The following is a 23,046-nucleotide window of genomic DNA, read 5'->3' on the forward strand; positions in this document are numbered from 1 at the left end:
TGAAGTTAGTGTTTAGACAATTATTGTGACTCCAGTTGAGATTGTAATGTTAAAGTGACAGTAATTACCGTTCTGTTACCAATAATAACAGATTAGTTAGGTTGAAAGAGAGACGTGGGTGTCTTTACCGGGTGGAGCTGCACTGCTGACACTGGTATCTGAACTGTCCCAGGAGGTCCTGCAAGGAACACCTGCTGTACAGCACCTAGTTGTGGAATTATTTCTCTAGTAAGTGAATGATACTGCATATTTTCCCAAAAGCAATAAAAACATGGTTTAAGTCATCAGGACGAGGAATTACCATCCGTTTGTACGGTTATAAAATTGTTGACTTCTAGAGATGTAGTCACCTCTGAAATGATTGGCACCCTCAATGAAAATGTTTTCATATTTATTTCAAATGTATTTCAGTTATGTAATTGATTCAAACTTTTTTATATCAAGGGGGATACTAATTTGAGGTGACTAAACGTAGGTAGATCTCATCTATATCAGTGCCTTTTAGGCCAGTTGTAGTGACTGGGCTCTGCTATTGGCTCACCTGGGTCTTGTTGGGGCTGATTATGGCCTGTCTGTGGAAAGGTGTTGAGCAAGGTTAGGCTACCGTCGCCCAGCGAGGGTGTTGGTGTGGCATACATGACTGTGTGGGCCCCGGGATACATCATGTGACTCCCCATTGTTGACGGCATCGATGACGTGACGATGGTAGTGGGGAGGCTCACTGGCGCAAGGACACAGGAAAACAAGGGCAATGATAGGCATTACAAGAATGTAAATTTGTACAATTATGAATTTCACTATCTATGCAACAGTAGTAACAATTCATGTTAATACTACTATTACATTTCCATAAAGACAACAAAGCATACCTGCATATCACTTTTTTTTTATTTCTCAATGTAACAAATTACTGATTATGTACAACCCTTTTTCCCAAAATGTTGGGTAAAATGTTAAGAAAAAAAGAAAGCAAAGATATTAATTTAAACCCTACATTGAGGGAAAAATGTATTGATCCCCTGCTGATTTTGTACGTTTGCCCACTGACAAAGAAATTATCAGTCTATAATATTAATGGTAGGTTTATTTGAACAGTGAGAGACAGAATTACAACAAAAAATTCCAGAAAAACGCATGTGAAAAATGTTATATATTTATTTTAATTTTAATGAGTGAAATAAGTATTTGATCCCCTCTAAATCAAAAATACTTCTGGCTCCCAGGTGTCTATTATACAGGTAACAAGATGAGATTAGGAGCACACTCTTAAAGAGAGTGATCCTAATCTCAGCTTGTTACCTGTATAAAGGTCACCTGTCCACAGAAGCAATCAATCAATCAGATTCAAAACTATCCATCATGGTCAAGACCAAAGAGCTGTCCAAGGATGTTAGGGACAAGATTGTAGACCTACACAAGGCTGGAATGGGCTCAACTCGCCGTGTTTGGAAGAGGAGGAATGCTGCCTTTGACCCCAAGAACAACATCCCCACTGTCAAACATGGAGGTGGAATCATTATGCTTTGGGGGTGTTTTTCTGCTAAGGGGACAGGACACTGCATCAAAGGGACGATGGATGGGGCCATGTACCGTCAAATCTTGGGTGAGAAACTCCTTCCCACAGCCAGGGCATTAAAAATGGGTCGTGGGTATTCCAGCATGACAATGACCCAAAACACACGGCCAAGGCAACAAAGGAGTGAAGAAGAGAAGAAGCATATTAAGGTCCTGGAGTGGCCTAGCCAGTCTGCAGACCTTAATCCCATAGAAAATCTGTGGATGGAGCTGAAGGTTTGTGTTGCCAAACGTCAGCCCCAAAACCTTAATGGCTTGGAGAAGCTTTGCAAAGAGGAGTGGGACAAAATCTCTCCTGACAAGTGTGTCTGACCTCTGTGATTGTCAACAAGGGTTTTTCCAACCAAGTACTAAGTCATGTTTTGCAGAGGGTTCGAATACTTATTTCATTCATTAAAATGCAAATCAATTCATAAAATCTTTGACATGTGTTTTTTCGGGGGGGTTTTGGTCTCTCACTGTTCAAATAAACATACCATTAAAATTACAGACTGATCATTTCTTTGTCAATGGGCAAACATACAAAATCAGCAGGGGATAAAAAAATGTTTTCCTTCACTGTATAATCAATAGAAAATAGTACAAAGAAAAAATATCAAATGTTGATACTGAGACATTTTATTGTTTCTTGAAAAATATGCAGAGAGGATGAGTCATCCAAAGTAAAGATGGGGCGGGGTTCATCACTTTGTGAAAGACTTTGCAGGCAAATTGTTGGAGCCATTTCATTGGCAACCAGCGCGTGGCGCTGGGAGTGGGAAAAGTATATTTAAATGTTGCCTAATTGGGTCAGCTGTGTTGCGCACAGCAAGGTCACAGTTTTTTTTTTTACCGTGGTTACATGTCTGATAACGTGGTAGGATTAAGAGGAACCATTTGTTTTGTTTGATTGTGTTGATGTTTACTTAAAAGAAACGGATTGTCATATCCAACTTTCATTTTGAACTCTTGGACAACATGTTATTCCTTGGCAATTGTTTGTACAAAACACATATCTACAACGATGCCACTTGTTAAATGATGACCAAACAAAGGAACAAATGTGCGCCAACATTAAGTCAAAAAAAAAAAACTTCAATACGGATGATGTGGGCCGATGAGTTCGTTGTCCATCCCAGCCACGGAGCGAGCTAGCAAAAACTGAGATAAATCTTGAAAACGCCGGACAGTGGACCACGCATTGGAGAGTGGGCGGCTGGACGTGGTGCGGATGGACATCGGGGGTCGGTGCCAAGCAGTGGATTACGCATTGGAGATCGTGGGCAGCTGGACGCGGTTGCGCGGAGCGGTGCAGACTGGAAACTCGACAGCTGAGGCCAGCTTCTTTGAACCAAGGCCAATTGATAAAGGTAAAACGGTAGCGCTACCATATACAGTACATGGCCATTAACACTGAAAGTGTGCACACAAGACAACTAACTGAAAAAATCCAATGCACAGGAGTTTTGTGTTTTTGTGAGACTATTCACGTTAAAATGTTTGTTCAAAAAAGGTAAAGTTTAAGTCAATGCTTTGTGTTGTGAATGTTTGAATGAAAAATGTGTGGTTAAACAAAGGGTAGAATGGAGGACGAGGCAACTGACACTGGTTTTGAAGTGCAAGCCCAAGCTGACAATGAGGGTGCGGCCTCTGTCAAAAAGCGACCTGAAAACCTCACAGCAAAGGCATTGCTTTACAAAATAGATGGCTTAGAGAAACTTTCAAAATCGACACTAAATAAAGCTGCCAACTTAAAAAAGATAATACTAGGGTTGATGTGTGAATCTGGTTATGAAGCAGAAATAAACCAAAACTTATCAAAGGTTGATCAAGGACGCAAAGGATGCACAAAATACTCTGTTAGAGTTGTTACCTGTGGAAGAAAAGGAAAAACAGGACATTTTGGTTCAAGGCAAAACTTGTTAATGAATTTTCCCAAAATATGATAAAACGTTTGACCGATTTAAATGAGGGATCCGCTGGAAATGAGGATGTTGACATTGATGACAATGAAATAAACCCAGTGGACAGGGCGTCAAATGTTGGATCAAGAGTCAATTTGAGTCAATCAAACAAATCCTCAATTGAAATTGCACGTGCACAAGCCGAGGCCAAGAGAGCTGTGCTTCTGGCGTGCGCAGCAGCTATGAAACGGAAGCATGCACTGGAGAAGGAGGCGAAGTCATTGCGCAAACAAATGGAGCAATTGGAAATGGATGCTCAGATTGAAGCCTCAGGTGCAGAAATTGCAGTTTTGCAGGCCTTATCAGATCAAGATGGAATGGAATCCTATTTGGAGAAACGTGACAAAAGAAACGTATTAAGATATAAAGCTCAAAGAGGCCAGGATGGAAAATAAAACATTACCTGTCACAAGAGCAAGGATTGAAAATGTTGACCATGCAATGGATCAAAATACCAACTACCACCAAGAGATATACCAGTGTTTGAAGGTGATTCTTTGAAGTTCAAAGTTTTCATGCAAGCTTTTAAACACTGTGTGGAACAGAAAATTGCTACTAAAGGGGACTGCATGTATTTTTTGGAGAGATACACTAGAGGGCACCCACGGAACCTTGTTCATAGATGTTTGCACATGAGTCCTGAAAGAGGTTTCGAAGCAGCCAAAGCTCTCCTACAAGACCACTTTGGAAATGAAACCAAGATTGCAGCAGCTTATATTGAAAAGGTGCTCAACTGGCCTGTTTTTAAGGCTGAAAATGTGCCTTTACTCCAGGATTACACCTTATTCCTGCGTGGATGCAACAACGCAATGTCTGATTTGCAGGAGATGAGAGAACTTGACATGTCTGCAAACCTCAAAGTTGTCATTTCAAAACTTCCTTATGAACTGAAAGAGAGATTCCGAAGCATTGCATGTGATGTTCGTGAAAAAGAAAAGCGCAAACCAAACTTCAATGACGTTGTGCAGTTTGTGAAACATCAAGTCAAGATTTTTTCTGATCCAGTTTTTGGGGATCTTCAAACCACAGAAAGAGGAATGCATATCAGAAAGGATGTAGATACAGAAAACCCCAAAATGAAGCGTGACAACTAAACTAAAAATGTCTACGCTCACAATAAACTACAACATGAGGAGAAAAAAGTAATCAAACAGAATTTAAAACAGAGCAGTGTCAATTGTTTATTCTGTTTACAAGGTCACTCACCGGATGAATGTCATCAATTTGCCAAGAACAGCCATCGTGAAAAAATCTACTTCTTCAAGGAAAAAGGAGTTTGCTTTGGGAGTCTCAACACTGGGCATTTGAACAAAAGTTGTGAAAAGCGCATAACCTGTGAAAAATGCAAACTGAGTCATCCAACAGCTTTACACATTCACGTCAAAAGAAAATTTTGATGGCCTGAACTCCTCTAAACCTGAACCAACTGGAAACTCAACTGTAACTCAATCGTTTGGAAGCCAAACTGGGGCCGGTAGTATACTACCAATCCTTCCAGTTCAGGTGAAAGCAAGAAGGGGCAACAAAGTGATTCAGACCTATGCCTTTTTAGACAATGGATCAACTTCTACATTTTGCACTGAAGCTTTAATGCGGAAGCTAAACTTGCCTGGGAAAGAAATCAAGGATATGTTTGTTAACAATGAGCCCAAAGACATCTGTGTCAACATACATTGTGCAGGACCTTGAACTATGTGGCCTTAATGGGAAAAGGTACCACAGTCTTCCAAATTTTTATACACAAAAAACAATGCCGGTGAATACAACAAACATAATCAAAAAGGAAAACCTCACAAATTGGTCTTACCTTGATCAGACTGACATCCCTGAAATCCAGGCTGAAGTGGACTTGTTAATTGGTACTAACGCTTCAAAGTTGCTGGAACCATGGGAAGTTGTTAACAGTCAAGCAGATGGACACTTTGCCATTAAGACCCTACTGGGGTGGGTTGTCAGTGGCTCATGTGGAGATTGGAAAGGCAACCTTAATGATGATGACTGTCAGGTTGCCACTGTAAATAAGGTATCTGTCGAGTCACTTGAGCTGCTATTGGAGAAGCAGTACGAACATGATTTTAATGAAAGAGATGCTGAGGATAAAGAAGAAATGTCAAGAGAAGATTCAAGATAAATTGAAATTATGGAACAATCTGTGAAGTTGCAGGATGGTTATTACAGTTTAAAACTGCCATTCAAAAACAAAGACGTGATAATGTCAAACAACCGACGTGTTGATCAACAGCGCCTCATCGGAATTAGAAAGAAAATGGAAAGAAACGAAAAATTCTAACAAGAGTACACAAAGTTTCTTGAGAATGTTATCAGCAATGGTTATGCTGAAAAGGTCCCACAGGATGAATTACGTTGTGGTGAAGACAATGTATTTTACATTCCACATCATGGTGTTTACCATCCACGGGTTGTTTTTGACTATTGAGCGGAGTTCAAAGGAACCTCCTTAAATGAGCAACTTTTGCAAGTTTTACAAGTTCCTTAATAGGAGTGCTCCTAAGGTTCAGACAAGAACCCATTGCCTTTATGTCTGACGTAAAATCCAGGTTTTACCAAGTCAAGGAGGCAGAGGAAGACAAGGACTTTCTGCGATTCCTATGGTGGCCCAATGGAGATTTGACCAATGAAGTTACAGAATACAGAATTACTGTACACCTGTTTGGAGCAGTGTCGTCACCAGCCAAGCACATTTTACAAGATTTGTGCAGAATGAACTGTGGCTGGGATGAGGAAATTCTGCAATTTCTAGGATAACAATGGATCAAGTGGTTGACTGACCTTAAAGGGCTTTCAATGATCCAAGTGAACTGGTGTTTAAAACCATGTGACTTAGGAGCACCTGTCAATGCCCAATTGCACCACTTTGCTGATGCTAGTGAAGTAGGTTATGGCACGGTAACATACATGTACCTCACCTTTTTCATACTGTAACCTCAGGTATCTTTCACTCTTGGAAAAGCCAGAGTGGCCCCACTAAAACCAGTAACCATTCCTCGTTTGGAGCTCACTGCCGCTGTTTTAGCAGTTCGGATAGACAAAACGGTAAGAGAAGAATTACAGCTTCAATTGGAAGAATCCTGTTTCTGGATTGACAGCACCACAGTCTTGAAATACATCCAAAATGAGAACAAAAGATTCCGGACGTTTGTGGCCAACCGAATATCTGTCATTAGGGAAGCATCAAATACAGATCAATGGTGGTATATCCACACGTCACAAAAGGTCAAGAAGGAGATCTCCGCAAATGCTATAAGTTTACAGTACAACAGTCCAACCAGTCAGCTGATCATGTATTACTCTGATTGGAAGAGACTGAAAACTGCAGTATCGTGCATATTGAAAATCAAGAAGGCTCTACTGAGTCGAAAGAAATTTCAGTTGCATACTCCTCTGGATCTTAATTACATTGAGCTGGAAATGTCAAAAGCCAGAGTCTTAATGGCACAAGATTTGTCAACTGATTACCTGTCAATGGCAGAAAGTGCTATCATCCAATTCTGCCAAAAGGAAAGATTTAACGATGAGATTTGTGCTTTCTTATCTGGAAAATCTGTGAAAAAGAGTAGTCCCATCTACAAGCTCAACCCTGTTGTAGGAGGTGGACTGCTGAGAGTTGGTGGAAGGCTGTCCAGGGCTGCTATGCCAGATGAAAGCAAACACCCAATAAATCCTGTCAAAAGATCAGCACATCTCCTTGTTAATTCTCCGACATATCCATGAACAGATAAGGCATGGGAGAAATCACATCCTCTCCAGATTGAGAGAAAAGTTTTGGATCACACATGCCAATGCAGCTGCAAGAAAAGTATTGTTAAGTTGTGCTTTTTGCAAGCGTCACAAAGGAAAAATCTCCCGTTCTTTCCTTCCCTCACTCGTGAACAGGACCCCTAGATACTTAAACTCCTCCACTTGAGGCAGGCACTCTCCACCAACCTGAAGTGGGCAAGCCACCCTTTTCCGACTGAGGACCATGGCCTCGGATTTGGAGGTACTGATTTTCATCCCCACCGCTTCACACTCGGCTGCAAACCATCCAAGTGCATGCTGAAGGTCCTGGCTTGAAGGGGCCAACACGACAACATCATCCGCAAAGAGCAGAGACGAAATTGTGTGGTCCCCAAACCTGACACCCTCCAGCCCCTGGCTGCGCCTAGAAATTCTGTCCATAAAAATTACGAACAGAACCGGTGACAAAGGGCAGCCCTGCCGGAGTCCAACATGCACTGGGAACAAGTCTGACTTACTGCCGGCAATGCGGCTCCTGCTTCGGTCGTACAGGGACCTGACAGCCCTTAGCAAGGGACCCAGGACCCCATATTCCCGAAGCACCCTCCACAGGATGCCGCGAGGGACACAGTCGAATGCCTTCTCCAAATCCACAAAACACATGTGGATTGGTTGGGCAAACTCCCATGAACCCTCCATCACCATGTAGAGGGTATAGAGGTGTTCCGGTCCTATCCCACCGGGAGGAGACCCCGGGGAAGACCTAGGACACGCTGGAGGGACTATGTCTCCCGGCTGGCCTGGGAACGCCTCGGTGTCCCCCCGGAAGAGCTGGAGGAAGTGTCTGGGGAGAGGGAAGTCTGGGCATCCCTGCTTAGACTGCTGCCCCCGCGACCCGGCCCTGGATAAGCGGAAGAAGATGGTATGGTATGGTACAAAGGAAAAATGTGTGATCAAATTATGGCTGACTTGCCCAAAGAAAGAACTACTTCAGACTTACCTCCATTCACAAATGTTGGGGTGGACTACTTTTGGCCAATTGAGGTAAAGCAAGGCCGCTCCTATGTGAAACGTTATGGCGTCCTCTTTACGTGTATGGCAAGCAGAGCTGTTCATTTAGAAGTAACACATTCACTGGACACAGACTCTTGCATCAGTCGATTTATATGTCGGAAAGACCCAGTGTCACATTTGCGCTCAGATAATGGCACAAACTTCACAGGAGCAGAGAAAGAGCTAAAAGGAGAAATTGCTAAATTGAACCAGGGGACAATTGAAATGGCTTTACTGCATGAGGACAAGTGGAGTTTCAATCCCCCAACAGCTTCACATCATGGAGGTGCTTGGGAAAGCATGATCAGGCTGGTTAGAAATGTGCTGATATCTGTCCTACACCAACAAACTTTAACTGATGAAGCCTTGGTCACAGTCTTATGTGAAGCTGAAGCAATCTTAAACGATTGACCCATTACCAAATTCTCGGCAGATCCCAATGATTTAGAACCTCTGATGCCAAACCATCTTCTTATATTGAAAAGGAAACCAATTTTGCCTCCAGGTCTGTTTGGTCAAAAGGACCAGTATGAAAGAAGACGATGGAAACAGGCACAGTACATTTCAGATTTATTCTGGAAAAGATGGGCGAAGGAATATCTTGCTTCGTTACAGGAAAGGCAAAAGTGGAACAAAACAAAACGTAATCTTGCAACAGGAGACATCGTTTTGATTGCGGATGCTACAGCCCCACGAAATTCCTGGGTAATTGGAAAAGTAATCAAAACATTCCCTGACAAGTCTGGAATGGTCAGATCTGTTCAAATCCAGACAAAAACAAACGTTATTGAAAGACCATTGATAACCATAAGTGTGTCTATTCTGAGCTTGTTTGCATTCCCAATTTAGTTTTGTAAATGTGACAGTGGTAATTTTACATGTGTGTGAGAGAGAAGGAGAGCAAGAAGGTCTCTCCCTCTCTCTCTCTAGTATGTGTAATACAACACCTGGTAGAAGCAAGCCGCTCTGTTGTTAAGTGTTTTGTGGAGCCACACTGTTTGTTGGTGTGTTAAATAAACACATCAGTAGCAAGAGGGAGTTTGGTAGCTTTACTGGTATTTACCCTATATTTTGAAATGATTTGTGCCCACCAATTTTTTACATATAAAAATGCCACATGATGTATCATCCAATTGCAATTTGGACAAAGTGCAGGACAATTTGAATTATAATATAATGTATTAAACAGTATTTAAACAATTTGATTTTAGCCTGCACATAAACAATATTTATGCATGTAATGGTCTGGGAATTGAAAAGGCACTGATTCGGCGGAATGGCCCTTATGCTGACATCCAGTCGTCTTTTTCAGGGAAGGCCTTGCTTATTTCAGCAATACAATGCCATACCACATTCTGCACATATAACAACAGCATGGCTTTGTAGAAAGCGTCCGGGTGCTAAACTGGCTGCAATCCAGACCTGTCACCCACTGACAACATTTGGCACATTATGAAATGTAAAATATGACAAAGGAGACCCCGAACTGTTGAGCAGCTGAAATCCTAAAGCAAGATTGCGAAAACATTTCACTTTTGAAATTTCAGCAATTGGTCTCCTCAGTTCCCAAACACTTGCTAACAGAAGAAGTGACGCAACACAATGGTAAACATGCCCCTGTCCCAACCTTTCTGAAACATGTTGTTGGCATCAAATTCAAAATGGCCATGTATTTTTCCAAAAACAATACAATTTCTCAGTTTCAACATTTGACATGTTGTCTTGGTAATATTTTCAAATAAATATAGGGATAAATGATTTGCACATCATTGCATTCAGTTTCTATTTGATTTTTAAGTAGCGTTCCCACTTTTTTGGAAAAGGGGCTGTATAATATTATTACGATATTCTGGATCAGATTAAATATTGATTGGTTGGTGGGGTCTCTTTGGTTGATGCTTGGCTATGTGGGTGGATTGATTTCTTGCCTGTTGGGCCCTGTCTGGGGCCTCCCCCGGATAGGGCCACAGTGTCACTGGACCCCCCCTGTCTCAGCCCCAAGGTCTATTACGCTGCTATATTATTGTGCTGGGTGAGTAGGGTCAGTTCTCCTTCTCCACTATAAATCCCTGTAGATCTAAAGAATGCATTTTCTAAATTTTCCCTGTCTCCTGCCATTTTAAACTTAGGAGGACATGAGGTCTTGGCCCACACCTGAGGAGTACCAGCATAAGTACGTTTAGCACTTACACAACTGGAATACACTACCAGAAGATCTTAGATGTGCCCCAAACATATACATTTTTAAATACAGTTTAAAAACACCTTTCTTTTCATGTGCCTATGACTGAGCACTTGAACTTAACCACACTGTTTAGCCTTATAGCTTCCTATGTTTTTATCCCATTTGTAATCTTTATATCATCATTTGTTTTGATGTTTTCATTTGAGTATTTGTTTTTATGTTATTGTACTTTCATATATTTTTCTTTGTAAAGCACATTGAATTGCTTCGATGTATGAATTGTGCTATATAAATAAACTTGCTTGCTACCTGGCTTGAAAGACCTGTTGCTGTTCTTGGTTGTGTTGCAGATAAAGACGATACCTGACGATTTCAGCTGCCACTCTGCCACTGTGCTTAGAAAGGCAGTAATTGTCACCATTCTGTTTTAAAGTAAAAACTAAAGAATTGGCCAGAATAATGTCTATGCAGGGACTTCATTTATGAAAAATATTGTGCTCAGATGCTACTGTAGAGAAAATAGCAACTCTATCAGGCAATTAGCACTTCTCTCTCCCGTTTTATGACTCAGATGTTGCAATTACACTCTAGCGATTGAGAAAAGCACAGCATCTGGTAGTTAGCGATCAGAGGTATGACGAACAGCAAGTGTTCGCAAGACCTAAAATTATTGCAATGTGTCCCCACTCTAAATAATAATAAAATGAACACCAAAAAACGCACTAGTAACATAAATTAGTTAAATGGATACATACTCTTTTTTTTCTTCAGCTTATACATTAGATTTGTTTCTTTATTGTCATTGAACAAGTACAACGAAATGCATCTAACCAGAATTGCAAATACAGTGGGGAGAACAAGTATTTGATACACTACCGATTTTGCACGTTTTCCTACTTCCTAATTTTTATCGTAGGTACACTTCAACTGTGAGAGACGGAATCTAAAACAAAAACCCAGAAAATCACATTGTATGATTTTTAAATAATGAATTTGCATTTTATTGCATGACATAAGTATTTGATCACCAGTAAGAATTCCAGCTCTCACAGACCTGTTAGTTTTTCTTTAAGAAGCCCTCCTGTTCTCCACTCATTACCTGTATTAACTGCACCTGTTTGAACTTGTTACCTGTATAAAAGACTCCTGTCCATACACTCAATCAAACAGACTCCAACCTCTCCACAACACTCAGGTAATGCTCTCCATTTGCCCTCTAGTTAGGGCTACTGCTTCGAAACGCCAGTCATTCCAGACCCTCCTCTGGGATTGTGTCCATTTCTCTACATAGTCAACTTCTAAACAGACCGCTGCTTGTCACATTCAAGACCGGTTGAAAAGCCTACTAGTCTCACATATCAATTTAACACTTTTCCTAGAAAAATTCTACTGACACGATAGTAACACAAGCTCAAACACAGAAAGTCAGCATTATGATGTATGTTTACCTGTGGAGCTGGTTGTGGTGTGGCAGAGGTCACTGTGGCTCACTGCACTCTGCTGGCTGCTGGGGTGAACCTGAATGGCCTGCAGCTGCTGGCTCATCCCTCCACCTTAGAAAGACACCCCCCCCACCCAGTGATTATTTGAATTTGTCTTTGAACTAATTAGCAAGTTACCTTTTCTAGGACAATTAATATGAACAGGTTAGCGTGTATACTGGTTAAATGTTGTCAACGGCAAACTGGTTAAGCGAAGGCACAAAATGTAACAGTGTCACAAATCTCCTGTAAACAGTTGTCAGATATGCCATTTACCACAAACGTTTTACATACTCAGGCATTACCACAATACAAATGAAGCTACTGAAATATAACTTAAAAAGGCACTATTTTAAAAATATATGCTTTTCAGTGAATATACAAAAATTACTGACATGAGAAAACTATTCCTAAGAGAACTGAAAACAAGGTTATTTTTAATGCTGCACAAAAATACCCCTGGTCATCAGCTTGCATTCACTATGTACAGATGCTGGTCATATAATTAGAATATCATCAAAAAGTTGATTTATGTCAGTAATTCCATTCATAAAGTGAAACTTTATTATATGTATATTAAAAAAATAGTATATTATATTAATTCATTACACAAAGACTGATATATTTCAAATGTTTATTTCTTTTAATTGTGATGATTATAACTGACAACTAATGAAAATCCCAAATTCAGTATCTCTGAAAATTTGAATATTACTTAAGACCAATACAAAAAAATATATTTTTAGAAATGTTGGCCAACTGAAAAGAATGAACATGAAAAGTATGAGCATGTACAGCACTCAATACTTAGTTGGGGCTCCTTTTGCCTGAATTACTGCAGCAATTTGGCATGGCATGGAGTCGATCAGTCTGTGGCAATGCTCAGGTGTTATGAGAGCCCAGGTTGCTTTGATAGTGGCCTTCAGCTCTTCTGCATTGTTGGGTCTGGCGTATCTCATCTTCCTCTTCACAATACCCCATAGATTTTCTATAGGGTTAAGGTCAGGCGAGTTTGCTGGCCAAATAAGAACATGGATACTAGGGGTGTGCAAAGCAGCCAGTATTTGTATCTGTATTTGTATTTGTTAAGGGGGAAAAAGTATTAGTATTTGTATTTGTATTTGAGTAAAATTCAAAATAGGCGTAAAAATTCCGCAGCGTAATGAAATAATATCCCGATCAAACTACGCTTCCTGAAAGTTATAAATTGCCTTTGGAACCCAGTTAAGGTACAAAAATCTATTAAACAAAATTGAGACGCAGTTAAGTTTTTTCGCTCAGCCGAGCGCTCTCTGTTGCTGTGTGGAGAATGGAAATGTGTGGAGCAGCCTGTGTCAGTTACCGCTTTTATTATTTTCCCCTCCCCTGACTGAACGTCACTCATCCGGGCATGTACTGCGGTCTCATGAGAAAACGCAGCTTTTTGATATAATGGTTTTCTTGTTCCCGAATACAAAAGTATTTGTTTGAAATAAGTATTTGTAAAAACCATGTTATTTGTGCCTTTCCGAATACCGTATTTGGGTTCGGCTCCACCCCTAATGGATACCATGGTCCTTAAACCAGGTACTGGTAGCTTTGGCACTGTGTGCAGGTGCCAAGTCCTGTTGGAAAATGAAATCTGCATCTCCATAAAGTTGGTCAGCAGGAGGGAGCATGAAGTGCTCTAAAACTTCCTGGTAGACGGCTGCGTTGACCTTGGACCTCAGAAAATATAGTGGACCAACACCAGCAGATGACATGGCACCCCAAACCATCACTGACTGTGGAAACTTTATACTGGAGTTCAAGCAACGTTGATTCTGTGCCTCTCCTCTCTTCCTCCAGACTCTGGGACCTTGATTTCCAAAGGAAATGCAATATTTACTTTAATCAGAGAACATAACTTTGGACCACTCAGCAGCTGTCCAATCCCTTTTGTCTTTAGCCCAGGTGAGACGCTTTTGACGCTGTGTCTTGTTCAAGAGTGGCTTGACACAAGGAAAGCTGAAACCCATGTCTTGCATACGTCTGTGCGTGGTGGTTCTTGAAGCACTGACTCCAGCTGCAGTCCACTCTTTGTGAATCTCCCCCACATTTTTCAGCTTGCATGCGTGTACAAAGCCACCTTTCCACTCCCTTGTGACCGTTAACGGCTGCTAGATAACTGCTAGGCACAATCCATAAGCGCTGAACTAATGTTGGAAAGATTATATAAGGAGAACAGAATGCAATAGCACTACGACATTTTACCTTATGGCCAAAAGCCAACTGTGCAAGCCGCCAGTATAATTACTACACAGTAGGACTGCATAATTGAAATAAAAAACTATTCATTATTGAGAGCATGCAATATTCTTTCAAAACAACAGTGTGTAATGTCAGTTTTATAGTTTATTCCAGATTAATTTGTCCTCTTGCAGCTGCTTCTGCACACAAAGTCCTGTCCCTTGTCAATTAAGAAGTGTTCTTCCTTCTCCTTGCTGTTAAATTTACTATTTTGGGTGCTGGTCTGTTAGAAAAAATACTGCCAGCTGATTAGTCCTAACAAGAACCCTGCATCATTTTACATTGTAAAGTCAGTAAAGCCATAACTGTAATATTGCAGACAATGATTCCACTTTATTACCAAACTTCATTAAATGAACACCATTCACAAAGTGTTTTCCTTATCAAGTAGAAAATTCCAAGCAATGGCCATTAAAATATAGGAAGATACACTTTTCAGAGGCAGCTACAAAGACTAGACCGGGCTCTTACAAGCAAACAAGTATTGCTCCAGAGACAAGACAACCCCAGACTGAGTGAGAAACGCTTACATATAAAAAAGAACAACTTTAAATCACCCATCAACCATTTGGTGAAGATCAGAGTGGACTGAATAGATGTAAACAACTGTGGAAGCTGCATGGGCTTGAATAGGCTTTTTAGAATAATCTAAAAGGTAAACCAAATTGATTTACATTGAATGATGAAGCAGCCTGCGGCTGTATGGAGAATAATTACATAATTTAAGATGTGTGCAGATTACCATTTCGGTAATTAAGGTAGCATTGTTGCCATATTTCTCACAACCAGCTATCCACTTATGATTCGGAAAATGGCAAGAAACAAGAAGAAATGAGAAGAGGTTTATAAGAAGTTGATGCTCAGAAGTGTTGCAGAAAAACCAAAATTAGCGGCCAGGGTGAATAAGCCCCTGACCTGTGAGCGAGACAGTTGCAGGTAGGCGGAACAAGGTGGTCTGCTGGCCCTGCTGTGTGTGCCCTGCAGTAGCGGTGGTAATGCTGGTCTGGGCCAAGGGGCTTTGGAGGGCCGGCAGCTGACTGAGAGGAATGGTGTGTGTGCCAGGTGGAAGCGTTGTGCCTAGGGGGCAGGCAGAGAAGATTAGCGGTGCACAGGTCTGATGCGGTGGAACAGGCATATAGTCTAGAGCAGACACACAAAAACAGCCAGGCAGACAAAGAGAAAGTCAGGCAGACAAAAGCACAGACAGGCAGACAAAAACACAGCCAAACAAAACAATCAGTTAAACAAATGTAAAAGACACAACGCAGTTGCAAAAACCAAATACAGCTCTGGAAAAAATGAAGAGACCACTGCACCTTTTTCTTTCCTTTCCAAAAATGTTGAAAAGCAAAGTTTGGAGTGAGGAACAGAAGCATTCAATTTGCAGTGGTCTTTTAATTTTAACCCTTCTGTTCCTCACTCAAAACCTTCCTTTTCAACTTTTTTGGAAAGGAAAGAAAAAGGTGCAGTTGTCTCTTCATTTTTCCCGGAGCACTATATTCATACAGACAAAACACAGGCTCATAGACAAAACTGAGAAACAACCACAAAGTCACGAACAAAACAATCAAACACAGTCAGACAAGAGACACCATATGCACAAGCACACTGCCAGCAAGCCAGAGTTTAAAATAAAACAAAAAAAATCTAAGGTAGAGGAACAATTCATAGATAGACTGAATAGAAGTAAATAAAGTTTGGTGAGAAAATAATCTATTTATTGGGATGAAAAAAAATGACCTTTTAAAAATGCCCCAGAACTCACTCACCAGACATGAGGGTGTACCCTCCAGATAACATAATGCCTGTAGATGTGGCTGAGGTCTTAAGCTCCGTGCCATTGGCACTGCTAGTGGCACAGTGAGTGTTAATGCCCATCGAGACCTGCCAACATGTGGCAGGGATGCTGTTCTGCAAGTGCGTCACCGATGAAGAGGAAGATGAGGTGGAAGTTGAAGAGGAGGACACTGACGTGGGTTGCGTGTTGACACCAGCAGGCAGACTGGCCATGGTGAATGTTGGCTTCATCATGTCCTGCGAGACAGTGAGAAAGGAGAATCAATGAAATACTGCATTTACTTCTGGAGCAACTGATATGTTAACTAAGCAGATAACGGTATGCCTAGTTATGCAAATTGGCATTGATTGTATTTAAATCGTTTTTTTGTGTAATTATCCATTGGTTTTTTAAATGAAATATTGTTGGTTACAATATACCTCTGAGGTGAAAAGTCTGAGCAACAAAACATTTCAGGAAAATTATGCAATCTGTCCATCGGAGTCAACATGTAAAACAGTCAAATGTTTCTCTCTTTCTCACCTTGACAAACATACCTGTTTGCTTTTTCCAAGCTGCACAAGTAAAGTAGAGTTGGGCAATAAAACCATATCAATTTCTATCATGATAAAATAAGACACATTAATAGTAGCAATCGAAGAAGAATCTGTCTAAAAGAGGAAGCACATCTTTGCATAACCAAACATTGCCCATCATAAAATACAAACCCGATTCCAAAAGTTGGGACACTGTACAATTGTGAATAAAAACAGAATGCAATGATGTGGAAGTTTCACATTTCAATATTTTATCCAGAATACAACATATATGACATATCAAATGTTTAAACTGAGAAAATGTATCACTTTAAGGGAAAAATAAGTTCCATCCATCCATCCATCATCTTCCGCTTATACGAGGCCGGGTCGCGGGGGCAGCAGTCTAAGCAGGGATGCCCAGACTTCCCTCTCCCCAGACAATTCCTCCAGCTCTTCCGGGGGGACACAGAGGCGTTCCCAGGCCAGCCGGGAGACATAGTCCCTCCAACGTTTCCTAGGTCTTCCCCGGGGTCTCCTCCCGGTGGGACGGGACCGGAACACCTTCCCAGGAGAACATGGTCCACTCGGACTCAATATCTCCAGCTTCCCTCGGGATCCAGTCGAAGCTCTGCCGGAGGTGGAAGTTAAAGATCTCTCTGACAGGAGACTCGGCCAGACGTTCCCAGCAGACCCTTACAGTACGCTTGGGTCTGTCCAGCTTCCTCCCCCGCCATCGGATCCAACTCACCACCAGGTGGGGATCAGTTGACAGCTCCGCCCCTCTCTTCACCCGAGTGTCCAAGACATACGGCCGCAGGTCAGATGAAACGACAACAAAGTCGATCATCGACCTGTGGCCTAGGGTGTCCTGGTGCCACGTGCACTGATGGACACCCTTATGCTTGAACATGGTGTTCGTTATGGACAAACTGTGACTAGCACAGAAGTCCAATAACTGAACACCGCTCGGGTTCAGATCAGGGGGGCCGTTCCTCCCAATCACGCCCCTCCAGGTGTCACTGTCGTTGCCCACGTGGGCGTTGAAGTCCCCCAGTAGAATGATAGAGTCCCCAGTCGGAGCACTTTCCAGCACCCCTCCCAGAGACTCCAAGAAGGTCGGGTACTCTGCACTGCCATTCGGCCCGTAGGCACAAACAACAGTGAGAGACCTATCCCCGATCCGTAGGCGCAGGGAAACAACCCTCTCGTTCACCGGGGTAAACTCCAACACATGGCAGCAGAGCTGGGGAGCTATAAGCAAACCCACACCAGCCCGCCCACTCTCACCATGGGCAACTCCAGAGTGGTGAAGAGTCCATCCTCTCTCAAGGAGTGTGGTTCCAGAGCCCAAGCCGCACGTAGAGGTGATCCCGTCTACCTCTAGTCGGAACCTCTCAACCTCACGCACGATCTCAGGCTCCTTCCCCGCCAGCGAGGTGACGTTCCACGTCCCTAGAGCTAGTTTCTGTGTCCAGGGATCGGGTTGTCTAGGCCCCCGCCTTCGACTGGGGTGGTGGGTGGTGAGCCCACGGGAAGGCGACCCCAAGTCGCATCTTCGGGCTGAGCCCGGCCGGGCCCCATGGGGAAAGGCCCGGCCACCAGGCGCTCGCGTACGAGCCCCAACCCCGGGCCTGGCTCCAGGGTGGGGCCCCGACTGCGCCATACCGGGTGACGTCACAGAACTCAAAATGTTGCTCATCATAAGTTGATTTTAAATTTCATGGCATCAACACATCTCAAAAAAGTTGGGACAAGGCCATGTTTACCACTGTGTGGCATCCCCTCTTCCTTTTATAACAGACTGCAAACGCCTGGGGACTGAGGAGACAAGTTGCTCAAGTTTATGAATAGGAATGTTGTCCCATTCTTGTCTAATACAGGCTTGCTCAACTGTCTTAGGTATTCTTTGTTACACCTTCCTCTTTATTGCATTGCATTGCATTGCATCATTGCATCATCTTCCGCTTATCCGGGGCCGGGTCGCGGGGGCAGCAGTCTAAGCAGGGATGCCCAGACTTCCCTCTCCCCAGACACTTCCTCCAGCTCTTCCGGGGGGACACCGAGGCGTTCCCAGGCCAGCCGGGAGACATAGTCCCTCCAGCGTGTCCTAGGTCTTCCCCGGGGTCTCTTCCCGGTGGGACGGGACCGGAACACCTTCCCAGGAAGGCGTTCCGGAGGCATCCGAAACAGATGCCCAAGCCACCTCAGCTGACCCCTCTCAATGTGGAGGAGCAGCGGCTCTACTCTGAGCTCCTCCCGGGTGACCGAGCTTCTCACCCTATCTCTAAGGGATCGCCCAGCCACCCTGCGGAGAAAGCTCATTTCGGCCGCCTGTATCCGGGATCTTGTCCTTTCGGTCATGACCCAAAGCTCATGACCATAGGTGAGAGTAGGAACGTAGATTGACCGGTAAATCGAGAGCTTCGCCTTGCGGCTCAGCTCTTTCTTCACCACGACAGACCGATACATCGACCGCATTACTGCAGAAGCTGCACCGATCCGTCTGTCAATCTCCCGTTCCATCCTTCCCTCACTCGTGAACAGGACCCCTAGATACTTAAACTCCTCCACTTGAGGCAGGCACTCTCCACCAACCTGAAGTGGGCAAGCCACCCTTTTCCGACTGAGGACCATGGCCTCGGATTTGGAGGTACTGATTTTCATCCCCACCGCTTCACACTCGGCTGCAAACCGTCCAAGTGCATGCTGAAGGTCCTGGCTTGAAGGGGCCAACACGACAACATCATCCGCAAAGAGCAGAGACGAAATCGTGTGGTCCCCAAACCTGACACCCTCCGGCCCCTGGCTGCGCCTAGAAATTCTGTCCATAAAAATTACGAACAGAACCGGTGACAAAGGGCAGCCCTGCCGGAGTCCAACATGCACAGGGAACAAGTCTGACTTACTGCCGGCAATGCGGACCAAGCTCCTGCTTCGGTCGTACAGGGACCTGACAGCCCTTAGCAAAGGACCCAGGACCCCATATTCCCGAAGCACTCTCCACAGGATGCCGCGAGGGACACAGTCGAATGCCTTCTCCAAATCCACAAAACACATGTGGACTGGTTGGGCAAACTCCCATGAACCCTCCATCACCCTGTAGAGGGTATAGAGCTGGTCCAGTGTTCCACGGCCTGGACGAAAACCACACTGTTCCTCCTGAATCCGAGGTTCTACTATCGGCCGTATTCTCCTCTCCAGAACCCTGGCATAGACTTTCCCGGGGAGGCTGAGAAGTGTGATCCCCCTATAGTTGGAACACACCCTCCGGTCCCCCTTCTTATAAAGAGGGACCACCACCCCGGTCTGCCATCCCAGAGGCACTGTCCCCGACTGCCACGCGATGTTGCACAGGCGTGTCAGCCAAGACAGCCCCACAACATCCAGAGACTTGAGGTACTCAGGGCGGATCTCATCCACCCCCGGTGCCTTGCCACCGAGGAGTTTCTTAACCACCTCGGTGACTTCAGCCCGGGTGATGGACGAGTCCACCTCTGAGCCTTCATCCTCTGCTTCCTCAATGGAAGACGTGACGGCGGGATTGAGGAGATCCTCGAAGTACTCCTTCCACCGCCCGACGACATCCCCAGTTGAGGTCAACAGCTGCCCACCTCTACTGTAAACAGCGTTGGTAGGGCACTGTTTCCCTCTCCTGAGGCGCCGGATGGTTTGCCAGAATCTCTTCGAGGCCAGCCGATAGTCCTTCTCCATGGCCTCACCGAACTCCTCCCAGGCCCGAGTTTTTGCCTCCACAACCACCCGGGCTGCAGTCCGCTTGGCCTGTCGGTACCCGTCAGCTGCCTCTGGAGTCCCACAAGCCAACCAGGCCTGATAGGACTCCTTCTTCAGCTTGACAGCATCCCTTACTTCCGGTGTCCACCACCGGGTTCGGGGATTGCCGCCTCGACAGGCACCGGAGACCTTACGGCCACAGCTCCGAGCGGCCGCTTCAACAATGGCGGTGGAGAACATGGTCCACTCGGACTCAATATCTCCAACCTCCCTCGGGATCCAGTCAAAGCTCTGCCGGAGGTGGGAGTTAAAGATCTCTCTGACAGGAGACTCGGCCAGACGTTCCCAGCAGACCCTTACAGTACGCTTGGGCCTGCCGAGTCTGTCCAGCTTCCTCCCCCGCCATCGGATCCAACTCACAACCAGGTGGTGATCAGTTGACAGCTCCGCCCCTCTCTTCACCCGAGTGTCCAAGACATATGGCCGCAGGTCAGATGAAACGACAACAAAGTCGATCATCGACCTGCAGCCTAGGGTGTCCTGGTGCCACGTGCACTGATGGACATCCTTATGCTTGAACATGGTGTTCGTTATGGACAAACTGTGACTAGCACAGAAGTCCAATAACTGAACACCGCTCGGGTTCAGATCAGGGGGGCCGTTCCTCCCAATCACGCCCCTCCAGGTATCACTGTCGTTGCCCACGTGGGCGTTGAAGTCCCCCAGTAGAACGATAGAGTCCCCAGTCGGAGCACTTTCCAGCACCCCTCCCAGAGACTCCAAGAAGGTCGGGTACTCTGCACTGCCGTTCGGCCCATAGGCACAAACAACAGTGAGAGACCTATCCCCGACCCGTAGGCGCAGGGAAACGACCCTCTCGTTCACCGGGGTAAACTCCAACACATGGCGGCAGAGCTGGGGAGCTATAAGCAAACCCACACCAGCCCGCCGCCTCTCACCATGGGCAACTCCAGAGTGGTGAAGAGTCCATCCTCTCTCAAGGAGTGTGGTTCCAGAGCCCAAGCCGTGCGTAGAGGTGATCCCGACTACCTCTAGTCGGAACCTCTCAACCTCACGCACCATCTCAGGCTCCTTCCCCGCCAGCGAGGTGACATTCCACGTCCCTAGAGCTAGTTTCCGTGTCCGGGGATCAGGTTGTCTAGGCCCCTGCCTTCGACTGCCGCCCGATCCTCTCTGCACCGGCCCCTTATGGTCCCTCCTGTGGGTGGTGAGCCCACGGGAGGGCGGCCCCATGTCGCTCGTTCGGGCTTGGCCCGGCCGGGCCCCATGGGGAAAGGCCCGGCCACCAGGCGCTCGCGAACGAGCCCCAACCCCGGGCCTGGCTCCAGGGTGGGGCCCCGGCTGCGCCATGCCGGGCGACGTCACAGGACACACAATTTTCTTCTTCATTAAGGGGTTTTTGAACCGCTCTTAGTCTGACCCATCGCCTAGGACCTGTTTGCCTTGGGAGACCCTACCAGGGGCATATAGCCCCAGACAACATAGCTCCTAGGGTCACTCGGGTACTCAAACCCCTCCACCACCTTCCTCTTTATGATGCGCCAAATGTTTTCAATGGGTGAAAGATCTGGACTGCAGGCTGGCCATTTCAGTACCCGGATCCTCCTTCTATGCAGCCATGACATTGTAATTGATGCAGTATGTGGTCTGGCATTGTCATGTTGGAAAATGCAAGGTCTTCCCTGAAAGAGACGACGTCTGGGTGGGAGCATATGTTGTTCTAGAACTTGGATATAACTGTCAGCATTGATGGTGCCTTTACAGATGTGTAGGCTGCCCATGCCACACGCACTCATGCAACCCCATACCATCAGAGATGCAGGCTTCTGAACTGAGCGCTGATGACAACTTGGGTTGTCCTTGTCCTCTTTAGTCCGGATGACATGGCGTCCCGGTTTTCCAAAATGAACTTCAAATTTTGTCTGACCACAGAACACTTTTCCACTTTGCCACAGTCCATTTTAAATGATCCATGGCCCAGAGAAAATGCCTGCGCTTCTGGATCCTGTTTAGATACGGCTACTTTTTTGACCTATAGAGTTTTAGCCAGCAACGGCGAATGGCACGGTGGATTGTGTTCACCGACAATGTTTTCTGGAAGTATTCCTGAGCCCATGTTGTGATTTCCATTACAGTATCATTCCTGTATGTGATGCAGTGCCGTCTGAGGGCCCGAAGATCTCGGGCATCCAGTATGGTTTTCCGGACTTGACCCTTACGCACAGAGATTGTTCCAGATTCACTGAATCTTTGGATGATATTATGCACTGTAGATGATGATAACTTCAAACTCTTTGCAATATTTCTCTGAGAATCTCCTTTCTGATATTGCTCCACAATTTTTCGTTGCAGCATTGGGGGAATTGGTGATCCTCTGCCCATCTTGACTTCTGAGAGACACTGCCACACTGAGCGGCTCTTTTTATACCCAATCATGGTGCCAATTGACATAATAAGTTGCAAATTGGTCCTCCAGCAGTTCCTTATCTGTACATTTAACTTTTCAGGCCTCTTATTGCTACCTGTCCCAACTTCTTTGGAATGTGTAGCTCTCATGAAATCCAAAATGAGACAATATTTGGCATGACATTACAAAATGTCTCACTTTCAACATTTGATGTTATCTATATTCTATTGTGAATTAAATATAAGTTTGAGATTTGTAAATTATTCCATTCCTTTTTTACTCACAATTTGTACAGTGTCCCAACTTTTTTGGAATTGGGTTTGTATG

At 44.6% G+C, this 23,046-nt stretch overlaps 1 protein-coding gene across 2 annotated transcripts in view; it reads right to left on the reverse strand.

Moving 5' to 3' along the window:
* srfa (serum response factor a) overlaps positions 1-23,046 on the reverse strand; it is an 82,141-nt gene that overhangs the window by 609 nt on the left and 58,486 nt on the right. Inside the window, exons 3-7 of one of the 2 annotated variants that reach the window (XM_010904832.3) lie at positions 16,013-16,277; positions 15,159-15,320; positions 11,943-12,047; positions 542-721; positions 129-205 (exon numbers count right to left, since the gene is read on the reverse strand). In XM_010904832.3, the coding sequence (XP_010903134.2) occupies positions 129-205; positions 542-721; positions 11,943-12,047; positions 15,159-15,320; positions 16,013-16,277 (789 nt within the window). The remainder of the gene's footprint in view (positions 1-128; positions 206-541; positions 722-11,942; positions 12,048-15,158; positions 15,321-16,012; positions 16,278-23,046) is intronic. The other variant, XM_010904834.3, reaches the window with a different exon arrangement.

This window comes from Esox lucius, chromosome 9 (genome assembly GCF_011004845.1).
Source record: "Esox lucius isolate fEsoLuc1 chromosome 9, fEsoLuc1.pri, whole genome shotgun sequence".
In the NCBI taxonomy this organism is placed as follows: domain Eukaryota; kingdom Metazoa; phylum Chordata; class Actinopteri; order Esociformes; family Esocidae; genus Esox; species Esox lucius.